This window comes from Trachurus japonicus, chromosome 20, assembly GCF_045865225.1.
Source record: "Trachurus japonicus isolate A0001 chromosome 20, Traja_1.0".
Classification (NCBI taxonomy): domain Eukaryota; kingdom Metazoa; phylum Chordata; class Actinopteri; order Carangiformes; family Carangidae; genus Trachurus; species Trachurus japonicus.
Window position 1 is genome coordinate 4,225,851 of NC_140926.1, and position 13,963 is coordinate 4,239,813.

General features: G+C 42.4%; 1 protein-coding gene across 2 annotated transcripts in view; it reads right to left on the bottom strand.

Annotated features, from left to right (window-relative positions):
* Nucleotides 1-2,771: 2,771 nt before the first annotated feature.
* Nucleotides 2,772-13,963, bottom strand: part of kcnh2b (potassium voltage-gated channel, subfamily H (eag-related), member 2b) — a 255,252-nt gene continuing 244,060 nt past the window's right edge. For both annotated transcript variants that reach the window (XM_085763125.1, XM_085763124.1), the window contains 9 exons: nt 9,237-9,489; nt 7,961-8,154; nt 7,736-7,847; nt 7,491-7,645; nt 6,978-7,122; nt 5,749-5,941; nt 4,528-4,633; nt 4,306-4,434; nt 2,772-3,175 (listed from right to left, as the gene is read on the bottom strand). In XM_085763125.1, coding sequence (XP_085619251.1) covers nt 2,774-3,175; nt 4,306-4,434; nt 4,528-4,633; nt 5,749-5,941; nt 6,978-7,122; nt 7,491-7,645; nt 7,736-7,847; nt 7,961-8,154; nt 9,237-9,489 — 1,689 coding nt within the window. In that variant the 3' untranslated portion in view covers nt 2,772-2,773. The remainder of the gene's footprint in view (nt 3,176-4,305; nt 4,435-4,527; nt 4,634-5,748; nt 5,942-6,977; nt 7,123-7,490; nt 7,646-7,735; nt 7,848-7,960; nt 8,155-9,236; nt 9,490-13,963) is intronic.

Below are 13,963 nucleotides of genomic sequence, written 5' to 3' on the forward strand. Positions count from 1 at the left end.
GGTTCGTTTTCCTTCTGTCTGCATTTTGTGAATTGATAATAAGTTAAGTCAATCAGTTATTAAATGTTGATTACAGCAATAATGTGATAAAGTCCCATAAAGACTCATTAAATAGTGAATAAATATCGAGAGGTTGCATTGAGAGTGTGAATGAATGAATTAATAAAACAAGAGAACATGTTTTACACAGCAAAACCTCACAGGAGGCACAAAGTCACAGAAAAAACAAAAAACTAAACAATCAGATCAAATAACAACCAAAATAAATAAATTAAATAGCTCAGACCAGCAAGCAGCAAAAATACAATCATCACAAATCTGCATTAAAGGGGAATCCCACCAAAATAAAGCTTCAGGAAGTCGCTCTCGCTCTCTTCTCTCCTCTGATTGGTCGGTCGGTCGGTCGGTTTCATGGTTTTGAGTTCTGAGACGAGAAGGAAAACGAACCCCGTGACATCAGTGACACGTTCCTGAGTCGTCGTTAGTTAAAACATCTGCACTATAAAATAAAATAAAGTGCTAAAAGACATGAAGGGGTTGTGTTGGTTGGTTAAGCTGCTACAGGTCTTAACTGTTTAAAGGACTATTGCACTTCAACAGGGAGGGGTCAGCAAAAAGTCACAAACCGTGTCGCCGTGGTTACACTGGGAAGACATTTTTTTTTTTTTTTTTTAAAGATGGCAGAGGTTCTTTTTTTATTTTCCTTCATCTTGAGAACTCAAAACTTTAAAAAAACAAAACATTTTGGTTGAAATTTTGTCTTTTATGCAGAAAATCGTCGTTACTTTTATTCATTTTATTTTATTTTATGTGTACATCTCCACCAGTCCTGAGGATTCTGGGTAAATGTCACCTTGTTAAATAGTGGCACATCTACACCTCCTTCCCTTTTGACATGTGTGTGTGTGTTTTTGTCACCGCATCACACACACACCTTTAAAACCCAAGATTCAAACTTAGTTTAAAAAAAAAAACGTAAATCCAAAAGGAACCAAACTTTCGTCCATTCACAAAACAAATCATATCAACCAATCACTGTCAAATCAATAACAAATATCAGAGTTGCTTCAAAACTTTTGGAAATTCACACTAAACTTAAAACAACTTCAACTTTGTGGAGTGTTTGTTTCAATCAAACTGTTTCCTACTCTAAATAAATGTCTGATGTGTAGTTTTCCCAGTTTGTGCTGTTGTAGCATTGATTTTTTTTAAACTTTATTTGTGCTACGTTCAAAGACACAAACACTGAATCTGTTCATTTGCCTGTTGGAACGAGTTCAAATCAAGTTTTTTTGGGGGCAAAAATAAATAAAAATGTTGTTTGTGGACATCAGAGAGACAGTGAGTGAAGCGGATGTTCTGTGCCATGCTCTGCAGACTCAAAGACAAGACCAGGACACACACATAAAAAGCTTCTGGACCTGAACGTATCACACACACATGATAATAATAATAATAATAATAATATTAATCATCATCATCATCATAATAATATTAATAATAATCAAAGCGAACTCACTCACTCGTCTCTTCTTGCCAGTGTTTGCATATTGTACTGTACATAGAATAATAATGGCGCATTCGGCTGGTCGTCGTAAACTGGCAAACTTGTACTTGTACAATATATATATATACTGTATATACTGTATATATATATATTTTCTTTTTTACGTGTGAAAGGTGTGAAAGCGTTTCCGGGTGCTCGCTCAGGTGAGGAAACATAAGGACCAATGAAATCTGAGGTAGCAAATTCAACCATGAAAAAAAACCAAAAAACCAAAAAACAAAAGGGTTTTGTCCTTGTCGTGCGTTGTGTGTGCATTGTGTGTGCTTCAGTGTGTTGAGAGCTGCGACTTCCTTATAGTTATAGTTGGATGTTTTAGTTTTCGTTGTGTGTGTCTGTGTGTGTGTCTGTTCTTGAAGTTTGCCAGTTTACCTGTTAGCGACGCTGCCTGAGCCACGTGTTCTTCACTCACTGCTTTTTTTAAATTTTTTACGCAAACCTGGACGACGTGAACGATCGGGCAGCTGATATGTTGATCGAGGAGAAATTCATCATGGCTTTTAACCCTCCAGTTCCCACCCACCCCTGAGGTCTGTCTGCAAACCAGCCAATCCAGTGTGCTCTTGGGGGGGAAAGGGGGCGGGGCTTAGCGGTAGCTCCGCCTCTCGGGAAGGAACCAATGACAGGACAGGAGAGGACGGGACGGGACAGCAGGTTTCCTGTTAGGCCAGCTAACAACTACAATTCACTAAACCAAAAGTCTGTGAGTTTGTTTTTTTGTTTTTTTCGGAAGCGCCGCGGACGTATAGAGAAGAGAAGAATAATAATCAATAATCAATAATCAGTAGGATTTTCAGTGCAAGACGTAAAATGGCTACTTGTTTCGTCGTTTCGCTTCGTTTCTGTCCCACGTTGTTGTCGCCGCTTGTTCTTCATCCAACACTGGATACAGCAGTAAAGGGATTTTTTTTTCTACAGGTCAGCAGTCGTCTCTCTGTGTGTGTGTGTGTGTGTGTGACGTCACATCGGGTCGGGTTTGATCCGGTCAGATCTGGTTTGGACCCGGACAGACAGCGTGTTCGTCGGGAGGCAGAGAGTCTCTCAGCTCCGTTTGTGGTTTTGGTTAAAGGTTGTGTCGTTGTGGTTGTGGAGTTCGGAAAGCTCCAGATGTTTGAGGAGGGGAGAGAGAGAGGAGCGTCTCCATGACTACAGAAGCTGAAGGACCAGATATGACTCGTTCATTTTCTCCTCCCCCCTGTCGCCCGACCCTTAGCTGCCCCCGGGGTCGGAGCTGTGTCTCTGTGGTGTCCGTGAGTCCAGAGGAGTCTGTGGTTCTTGGAGGGACCGCCTCCGTTGACTCTCAGCATCCATACACGCCTCCGACCCAAAGTCTAACCCCGCCCCCAAGCTGGAGCTTCCCGTCGCCTCTGATGCTGCTGCTGCTGCTGTTGCCCCGACTCCCAACTCCAACCGCAAACCTGAACTGGCTCCTGTTCCAGTCCCCAGGCCTAGATCCAGCTCCAGATGTTGCCCCGGGCCGTCAAGTCTGGGGGGTGCGAGCGGAGCTGGGGGGCCGCTGCTGCTGCTGCTGCCGAGGAGAGAAGAGTCCTGGAGCTGCAGAGAGTCCAGAGGCTTCGGAGGGAACTCCTCAAAGTCCTGGGAGTCCAGGATCTGCAGGGAGTTCAGAAGGAGGAAGAGGTCAAAGGTCAAAGATCACAGGTCTCCAGACACTAACCATTCACACGTTTTTATTCACATAAGATAAGATAAGATAAGATTACACATTGTCAGATCACTCTGAAATTTGTCTTGCGTCCCATGACGTCCAAGGTTTCACACAAATAATAACAAAATACCAAAAACATACATTTACAAAAAGCATAAATGTTACCCTCAAACGTCACATTTAAAGAAAAACACAAACTACCTCCTAACTCCATTCACAACATAAATCGAACATTACAAAGTGTCTTTGGTGCAACAGCCAGTGCTCAGTCTGTACATGAATCCTAGGGTCGACTTAGAGCCCAGACTCTGATTTAACAATTTGACAGACTGAGGGACAAAAGAGTTCCTCAGCCTGTTCAGTCGAGCTCGTGGAACTCTAAACATTCTGTTTGATGGCAGAAGCTGATATTCCTCGAATAACACATGAGAGGGGTCAGATGAAATATTACTTGCAAGAGACAACATTCTTTTAGTGTATGCTGCTTGAAAATGTGACTCCAAAACATAGGCAACATTCAATTAAAACTTCCTCATGGAAACAGTAAAATTTGATTAAATGTCATGAATATCCATAAGACGCCACTGTCTTCTGATGACAGGCATGTTGTATTATAACTTGTGCAGCAGCCTTTTTACCAATTGAACCTGGCTGGCGTGTGTATGGCTCAGTAGTTTCCAGGCAACGACTCCAGCAGCTGGTCACACTGGGCCTGAGTGCAGCCCGACCTCGGACAGTCGGTTAAAGATGAAGGATGGACGTCCCTTTATTTTGCGATTTAGTACAAAAATGAATGGAAACACCTTAAATCGCAAGAAAACAACTCGATGCACCAATATGATCGTCATTGCACATGACGTCATTACGCACGGCTTTTTATCCGATTTAAAGGTCGTAGATGGAAACGCACTTGAACCGACTTCATTCACATTAATATATTTATGGATCTTCAGATAATCGATCGACAGGTGGATGGAAACACGGCGACTGATCCCTGCTGCTGGTTCTGGTTCTGGTTCTGGTTCTAATGTAAACTCACTGCAGAGCTTCTGTTCTGTGGCTTCATGTGCATCACCTGTGATAAAGACGCCAGCGTGTCCGTCTCCAGAGGCGTGACGGGCTGAACCAGAATCTCTCCTGGACCAGGACCGGGACCGGGACCGGGAACTGGACCAGGGCCGGGCCCGGGAGGGTAGGGAGAGGCCTGTGGAGGAGACGTGTTGTTGAGAGAGTGTGTGACAGACAGAGCAAGGCTTCTACATCCATGCCCCATGTGTGTGTGTGTGTGTGCTGTTACCTGCGGCGGCGTGGACACGGCGCTGTAGGCCGGAGGAACCAGAGCCATCTGTCTCTGCAGCAGCTGCATGATCGCTCCGATGTCGGTGGACATGCGGCTCTCCAACCTGCACACAGCAGCACTTTTTATTTACTTCTGTTCTGTTCACACTCACACAGCCGCAGCAAAACTTTACTCTAACAGTGAAAACACAGAACAGAATCAGATTTAAACCATAAAGAGGAAGTCATTCATCAGGATCTGACACTTTCAGGTCCAAAATGAAGGAATTAACTTGATATTCAAATTAAAATTTAACCCTTCGATGTTTATACTTTCCACCAAGACCAGTCCTGAGGCCACATTTTCAGGGTCTTGGTCTTGTCTCGGAATCGATTAAGTTTTTAATCGGTCTTGTCCTGTAATTCAATAACTTTAAGATAATTCAAATAGTTGTACTAAAGTATCTGCTTGTGTTAAACCATTTAGGGTTAGGGTTAGACTTCAGCAGCTTCTGTGCCGTGTTCTTCTGTTCAATACAAACTTTGTTTACATTAAATATGGTTTAGATCGGGGGGTCAAACTCATTTTGGTTCAGTACAGCGCAATTTGATCTCAAGTGAGCAGGAACAATAAAATAAAAGCATTTTATAACCTATAAATAATGAGAACTCTAAACTGTTCCCTTTGTTTTCGTGGAAAGAAGTACAGCTACATTATTAAGATGTTTACATTTCATTAACTATCCTTTCATCAAACAGTATAACAAAGCTGAGATTTCTCAAGAAAAATATGTGCAATTCAACAATTTTTTTTATAATTATGCCTCTTCTGTCTTCTGGTTTAGATTCTATATAAAATCATCTCTTTCTCTTTCTGTGTGTTTTTTTTTGCTGCAGTTAAAAATCTCTTTCCCCTCAGGATCTCCTCAGTCAACCAGCGTCGTCTTGCTTCTGCTCTGAGACTCACATCCTGCTAATTAAAACTCATTCTGCTCATTTTCTTCGGCTCTGCATCATCAGGTCTGACACACACAGACCTAAACCTGAACCTGAACCTGAACCTGCTCCGACCCGGAGGAGGCATCGGGTCGAATATACATTAAACCTGTGAGTGTTCAGCTGGAGGCGAAAACACACTGGATCTGAGCCGACACAAAGACTCTGACTCCAAGCGCTGCAGCGTTTTTTTCTGATGCAAAACTCAAACACTGAACATTACACAACACACACGCGGTGGTACCTGTTGAGCTGTTTCTGCAGCAGGTCCAGACGTGTGTCCAGCTGGTTGCGCTGCTGTCGGCTCAGATTGTGTATGGGCGTGTTGAGCGGCGGCGGCGACGCCAGGCTGCAGCTCGGTACTTCCTGGTACTGACCGCCGCCCCCCCGGCTCTCCCCCCAGAAGCTGAAGATGTTGGACACACCTGAGAACGCACCTGGAGGAAGACACACAGTCAGTACGTTACCATGACAGCTGAAAAAAAACTAATTATGAGCTTTAATCCTCCGATAAATGGACGACTGATCAATGTGTTAGTCGGACTCAGACTAGACTGCTCTGAATCTGTCCAAGACACCCAAGATTATATGATTGGAAACTGGTTTTTCTTCTGCAGGTTTTCACCTCAATCTGACTGAAACTGGACAATGCTCGTATGCTTCACAACAGTAGAGACGACACAAAGTGTGGCATAGAAACCAAAACAAAACAGAAAGCACCAGGGCTGATGCATCAGTGCAAAAACACATCACTCGTCCTCTCTTCACTTCTGTTTTATTGCATGTTTTTACTGTACAATACCTGTATCCCATCTAGTTTTATTGTTATTAGTTCTACTTGTGTTGTGTGCTTTTATTGTACACCACTTTGGACAACTTGGGTTGTATTTTTAAATGTGCTAGATAAATAATAATGTATTGTATTGTATTAGATAGATAGATAATCTTTATTACAGACTCGGGTCCATTATAAATAAAAGAAGACAATACAAAGACACATACAATACAAGATAAAAAAACACCATCTTAATTTTTAAAACACTATTCCAGTGTCTCCAAGGATCTGACAAGTATTTCGTATTGTATTGTATATCACACAGTGCAACCAGCGAGAAAATGTGTTTTATAAAAAAAAAATCAAAAAAAGGAAGCCCAAAGCCTGACCAGACCCGAACTGAGTCATTTGTAGATGTTGTTAGCCCAGACCGGCGCATGCGGTCGGGAACTGTAGTTGAGAACTCTGTTATTTATTTCCATTTATTTACTACGTGACAGAAAAGTCAACGGGACAGGGCTCTGTATTAACCTGCTGAAATGACGCATATCGCCACCTAGTGTTAAAGACGATTTTCCCTGTTGCATGTAAACTGGGACAAGGACAGAACTCCAACGAGACGCTCAATCTTCCCATGCAAACATACTCAGTGTGTGTGTGTATGTGTGTGTGTGCGTGCAGCTCAGGTGGACACTCACCTGACAGAGCGTTGCAGGTGTTCCCAGTCTTGGGGTCTCCGTCCGTCTCCGAGTTCTCGTTAAAGTTGAGGGGCGGAGCCTGAGCCTGAGGGTTCCCCAGCATCACCGGAGGAGGGGCGAGGCCGGTCACCACCGACTCCTCCCCCTGAGACACGAGTAAAACCAGATGTTATTACAGTAAAGCAGCAGGAGGAGGAGGAGGAGTGTTGTGTTCAGGTTAAAACAGTAGCCACATCTGCATTTTTTCTACACTGCAAAAACTCAAAATCTTGGTAAGATATCTGAGTTTTTGCAGTGTACACAGTCAAAATCTGATCGGAAATTCCAACTCCACTGTTTAAACCGTTTACATGGATCATGGAAACTCAACCGACATAAACAACCCGTCTTGATCGGTAAGAAACTTCTTTCTGAATGAGCCTGTCGATGTGTTTACATGACACAGTTTTATTCAGATCAGCATTTATTCCTATTATTTGTGTCCATGTAAACTAAACGACTAATGAGTCGTACCTCGTCACCGCTGGAGTGAGACGACATGGAGCTGCGATGCCCCTCCCACTGCCTCTTGGCCGCCGCCTCCTCCTGCTTCTGGCTGCTAGCTGCCTCCCTCTGTCTCCGCCGCACAGACTTATGGGACTTTTTGATTTCTCCAGCGTCTGCATCGTCTGCACAGAAGTTTTGCAAGGTTAGATTTTTATTTTTGTTTAGTTTATCGACGATCAGAGAGGAATTTAATCTCCGTAGGGATTCGTGACCTTTCTCCGTGCGTCGTCTGAAGGATAACTTCCGTCTCCGTAGTTTGTTGAATCCGCCGCCGCCGCCGCAGTACGAGTCGTCGCTGCTCGGAGAACCGGGGATCATGTTGGTCTGAGAGGAAACAATGACTCGGCATTAATTCTGTGGCTTAACATAACAGATGATTAACACCAGAACGATCATCCGCGACCTTCAGATCATCCGGGTTTGACGTGTAAACTCACGTCTCGGAGGTTGAAGGTGATTTCCAGGTTGTTCCAGAAGTTGTCTGCGAACTCCGGATACATGTCCAGAACCTCCAGGACGTCTTCCCTGAGGATCTTGTGCAGGTCGCAGTAGGTCAGAGCTCGCACGTCGGCGTTGGATTTACCCGGCCGGGCGTACAGGTTGATGGGCTCGCCGAAGATGTCGTTCTTCCCTGAGGAAAACGAATAGAAAATAAAAAAACATTTTACAGATTTGGAGCAAACGCTGCTGGGACGTGACTATGTGGTGGAAGTTCAGTTTTGAGTTGTTCTGATCTGTGAGTAAGATGCAACTCAAATGCAAATGAACCATCATGAGCAGATGGTTGAACCTTATGGAGCTCCTCTGTTCTGGTCTGGTGTGTTGTGTTTAAGGTGCAACTCTCTACTCCCACCAGCAGAGGGCGACATCAGCTAAAGAAAACTTTAACTTTGCTTTAACAGTGAAAACACAGAAGAGAATCAGATCTAAACCATAAATAAAAAGTAATTTATCAAGATCTGACACTTTTAGGTCCAAAATGAAGGAATTAAGTTGATATTCAAATTAAAATCCAACCCTTCGATGTTTATACTTTCCACCAAGACCGGATTTCAATGGGATCAAGACCCATTTTCACGGTCTTGGTCTTGTCTCGGAATCGATTAAGTTTCTACTCGGTCTTGTCCCGTAATTCAATAACTTTAAGATTATTCAAATAGTTGTACTACTAAAGTATCTGCTTGTGTAACCATCTGTAAAACTAGTGTCACCAGTGGAAGGAGACTTCAGCAGCTTCTGTGCTGTGTTCTTCTGTTCAATCTTTGTTTACATTAAAATGGTTTAGATCAGAGGGGGGTCAAACTCATTTCGGTTCAGTACAGCGCAATTTGATCTCAAGTGAGCAGGAACAATAAAATAAAAGCATTTTATAACCTATAAATAATGAGAACTCTAAATTGTTCTCTCTGCTTTCGTGCAAAGAAGTACAGCTACATTATTAAGATGTTTACATTTCATTAACTATCCTTTCATGAAACATTATAACAATGAGATTTCTCAAGAAAAATACGTGCAATTCAACAATATTTTTATAATTATGCCTCTTCTGTCTTCTGGTTTAGATTCTATATAAAATCATGTTTTCTTTTTAGCTGAGGAATAATGTAAATATCAGGCCACATGGTTAAGACAGTAATGCTCTTGAAAATTGTCCGGTATTGGTCTGGCCTCGGGGTTCCGTGGTCTTGACTACAACACTTCTATTTTATTTACCCAAGATGGCGACCACCACGTCTCCTCTCAGGATCTCTATGGAGCCCCTGGATATGAAGTAGATTGCGGTGAGGACGTCCCCGGCGTGGACCAGCGTGTCCCCCGGGGGGGCGTGGGTGGTCTTGAACTTCATGGCCAGCGCCCGGAGGCAGCCTTTGGTGGAGCCTTTAAAAGCTTTGCAGTTCTGCAGCAGCGTGCGGTTCAGATGGAGGCAGATATCCGCCTGGAGACACTCGGGGAAACCCTTCAGCACCTGGAGAGGGAGAGAGGAGAGGAGAGGGAGAGGGGGAGCGAGGGGACGGACGGACAGACAGACGGATGGAGAAGGAGGGAAGAAGAAGGGTAATAAAGAGCAAAAAAAAGAGAGAGAGGAGGTGAGAAACAGCAGAGTAACGAGAGGGAAAAAGAGACGAGAGGCAGAAGAACACTGCAAAAACTCAAATATTTTACCAAGAATATTTGTCTTATTTCTAGTCAAAATAAATCTCATTATACTTAAAATAAGACTCATCACATAAAACGTAGCTTGTTTTTAGACATTTTTTACTTATTTAAAGCATATTTTCACATGAAATAAGTAGAAAAATCTGATAGTGGCTCCACTATCAAGTTTTGTTCAAGTTCTGTCTTATTACAAGCACTCTGCTTTCACTGGCAGATTTTTATTCTTATCTCAAGTGAAAATTTGTTTGAAACAAGTGAAAATGATCTAAAAACAAGTTAATTTTTAGGTGATGAGTCTTATTTTAAGTGGAAAGAGATTAGTTTTGACTAGAAAAGAGACATTTTGACAAGAAATAAGACAAATATTCTTGAAAAGATTTTGAGTTTTTGCAGTGAAAAAGCGTGTGAATCGATAGAGGAAGATTTCAGATCAGTGTTGATACGTCACACTGTGGTGCATAAAAACCATGAACATCAAACTAATGTCAAATAAATGTCACAGATTAGCAACGCTTTAAAAAAGGAACAATAAACTGGGACTTTACTGCTTTTTTTTTTGGTGAACACTCATGGGACGTTGGCCACAAATCAACCAGACAAAACTTAATCACCTCCACGTCCATTCATCAACATCCAAATGAGAGACGGAGACGATTTTCTCTCTTTAAAAGACCAAAACATTGATTTTTTTTTTAGAGCTGGTCTCAGATGGTGTGAGAGGATCCACAGAGTGTAATTAATATGAAGAAGCGGTGCAGTTTTAATGAGTTCGATGCAGCTCAGGACTCCCACTATCACATCACACTCTCTCAGTTTCTCCTGTCGTCGTTTGTCTCTATTCTCGCTCTTCACTTCCCATTAGCTTCCTGTCTTTATGTCGCCCTCACTGCTTTTCTGTCTCATACCTTCATTTTTATTCCCCTATCAGCTCCTTTCATCTCCCCCCAAAGTTTAAAGACCACACACACACACGCACGCACACACACACACACACACACCTTATGAAATGTTTAAAAGTCTCATTAGACGATGCTCAAACACATGGAGACATGAATAAATTCTCTGTAACCTCCAAACTGAAACCTACAGTAGAGAAGCCCTTAGAGTGGATTATATATATATATTCTTTTTATTTATGTTTTTGCCAGGGTCAATTTATTAAAATCAAATCAAATCTAAACCAACCTCAGAGAGAAAAGTGATTTTCCTTTAGATTTTTAATGGATAAAATAGAAAAATTCCTAATTTTCCACCGATGTTAGAAAAGCACATACAAAAAAAGAAAAACTATCACTATCACGCTCTGTTCACAGTTGCTATAGTAACACCCTGTTGTAAAAAAGGTTTTGCACAGTGGCCCAGCATCACTCCCTGTACTGTAACACAACCAGCCTGTTGTTGGATTGTGTCGAGGCTCCAGGAACAAACACAGACACAGACACACAACCTGAACAAAGAGCCGACGGTCGGTGAGTCTGAGCTCGACTCCACCTGCACCAGCTGTGTGTTAACGGAGCGTTCAGCTGCTGCTCTCCTGTCATGATGTGTATCTGCAGGGTGTTGCAGCTTCTCCACAGAGAAAAGTCTCCGTTTTTATCAGCGTTTTATTTCCTGCTGCTGCACAGGAAGTCCAACAAACTAAGAGACAACCAGTCATCTTGTTCTCCATCATGACTGTATCCAGACTCGATTCTTGATGATTCCTCACTTCAACCTCCCTCCTCCTTCATTATTTAAACTCTTGATACACTTACAGTATACATTGATGCTGCCTTTATTTATTTACTCAATATTTATTTTAAGAAACCAATCTACTCACATGAGTGTGTTTTTTTTAATCTCATACTGTTACAAATGATGATACAACTTGACTAACTTGCACTAACCAGACTAAACACATTTTCTTTTCTTTCTTTTTTTTAAATACACTACTCACAAAAAGTTAGGGATGTTTGGCTTTTGGGTTAAATTTCAGAATGCACCTAAAATGCACTATAACCTTTACAGGTGAACTTCATTTCACCTTCTCTAAACTTTTGAATGCACATGTCCAATTGTTCAGTGTTTCAGTCCTTATTGAATAACATGCTGTTCTCTAACAAGGTGATTAACCACAAACATCACAAGCACCGTTCAATGACAGTTTGTAGACAGTCCTCTTCTCTCTCCCTCTCCTCTCCTCTCCACCAAGACAACACTTTGATCAAATTGATCAAGTTATTGAGACATTGAGATTTGTGTTGTGCTGCTATAGCCACCACTGTTGTTAGCTTTTGTTTGAGATAAAGAAATGACCATTGCATCCTTCTACTCAAAAGGCTTTCATGATAGAATATCACTGTAGTATGAACTTTTAATAGGGAGATTCTTGTCAAATATCCCTAACTTTTCGTGAGTAGAGTATATTTTTTGGGCTTCTTGCAGCCAGGACTGTAGCCTCTGCATATGGGGCGCCTGCTCAATGAATTTTCTACTTCATATTTTCTAGTAAACATCTGCAGCACATCTGCATCAAATGTTTTTGAACAGAGCTGCTTGTGTAGAAATCCACTGCAGAGAGAAGTTTTCCTGAGTTAGACGTGACCCAGCTGAGGCAGCTCCTGGATCGGTTTGCTGACTCTGCACTGATCTGAGATGTGTGTGTGTGTGTGTTTACGTCTTCTCTGGCTACGAGATGTGAGGCGCTGGACATCTCTGACTGATCTGTGTGTGTGTGTGTGTGGAGTCGTCTCCCTGCTGGGCGGCTGCTGGCTCCAGCTGTCTGCTCACATCACAGCGACGTGTTGGCAGCACAAACTGCAGATGAATTAGTGAACAAACCTCCTGCTCCGTCCTGACTGCGCTCACAGCGATCGGTAAAGTTCACGTCTGTGCTGCTGCTGCTGCTGCTGCTGCTGCTGCTGACGCTTCATGTGTTTCTAGTGAGATGACGTCCTGTAAAACAACAGGTTTTCTCTCTCTCTCTGTTTCTTGCTCCAAAAATATCCCAGTTGTCGAGCATTTGCCAAGAAACATGAATTCTGAGTTTAATGACTCAGGAACGTTTTCATAATTTATGAACGACGTACAAGAAAGTTTCCCAGGACAAACTTTATGCAACTCTGGTCGTTATCTGATGGAACTGAATCAAACCAAAACGAAATGAAATGGAACTGAGGAAGTTTAACAACCACATTAAAACACACTGTACAGATTTCACTGTAGATTAATGTGATGTTTCATCTTTATCCCCCAAAGAAAACAAGATGCAGAGAAAGTTTCTTCAGCCTGCAGACTTGAATCAACTCTGCGTCTGGTCCCTTTGATGGATTTATGAGTCTGTCTTTTGAACTAATTGTCTCCAGGCAGGTTGGCTCTTTATAGTTTTACTGAAACAACTCAATAATTATTAATTTAATCTCTAATAATCTCAGTCCAGATGTTCCTGATGCCCAGAGGTTGAACCCTGGCGTCTCCTCCGGCGCTACTAGGAGGTCAGACCGGGTCTTTTAACACTGTGAAGGGTTTAGTCAGACCCGGCTCGTGTTTTTCCACTTCAGCATCACAGATAACTTGTGACAAACTAAACTCCCGACCACAGAGAGAGAGAGAGTGTGACTGTAGTGAAGCAGCGTGTCATCGTGACCTCGGGCGGCGGCGGCGGCGGCGGCGTACGACTGCAGCAGCTGTAGCCTACACTTGTGGAAAAAATAAAAAATAAAAAGCCTCAAAGTTCCTTCAATTATCCTGTGGAATATTTCCAACTTCTCCTGAATGGACTGACGCAAGATCTCCTTCATTCATGGTTCGCACATGATTCAACCTCAACCGGCTGACTGAGGTTTTTCCTGCAGGCAGCGCCCCCTGCTGGTCCATTACCAAACACATAACCAGAGATTCCCCATCATCTCTGAGCAAAAAGTTTGGGTAACACTTTACTTGAATAGGTATTCATAAGATTGACATAAAACTGTCATAACCATGACACAACAGCTGTCATAACCATCAATGAATACTTATGACAGCTGTGGTTAAGTGTCATTCGGTAAGTTATGTCACTTTTGATGCAAAGTTGACATTGTTTGAGATGTTCCTTGTTATGAGAACTTGACATAACTTTTAAAGTTTGGCAATTAGGTCTGCTATGACAGTTTAAATTGTCTTTATGTCAAGTTGTCAGAACAAAAACATCTCAAACAATGTCAACTTTGCATTAAAAGTGACATAACTTACCGAATGACACTTAACCACAGCTGTCATAAGTATTCACTGATGTTTATGACAGCTGTTATGTCATGGTTATG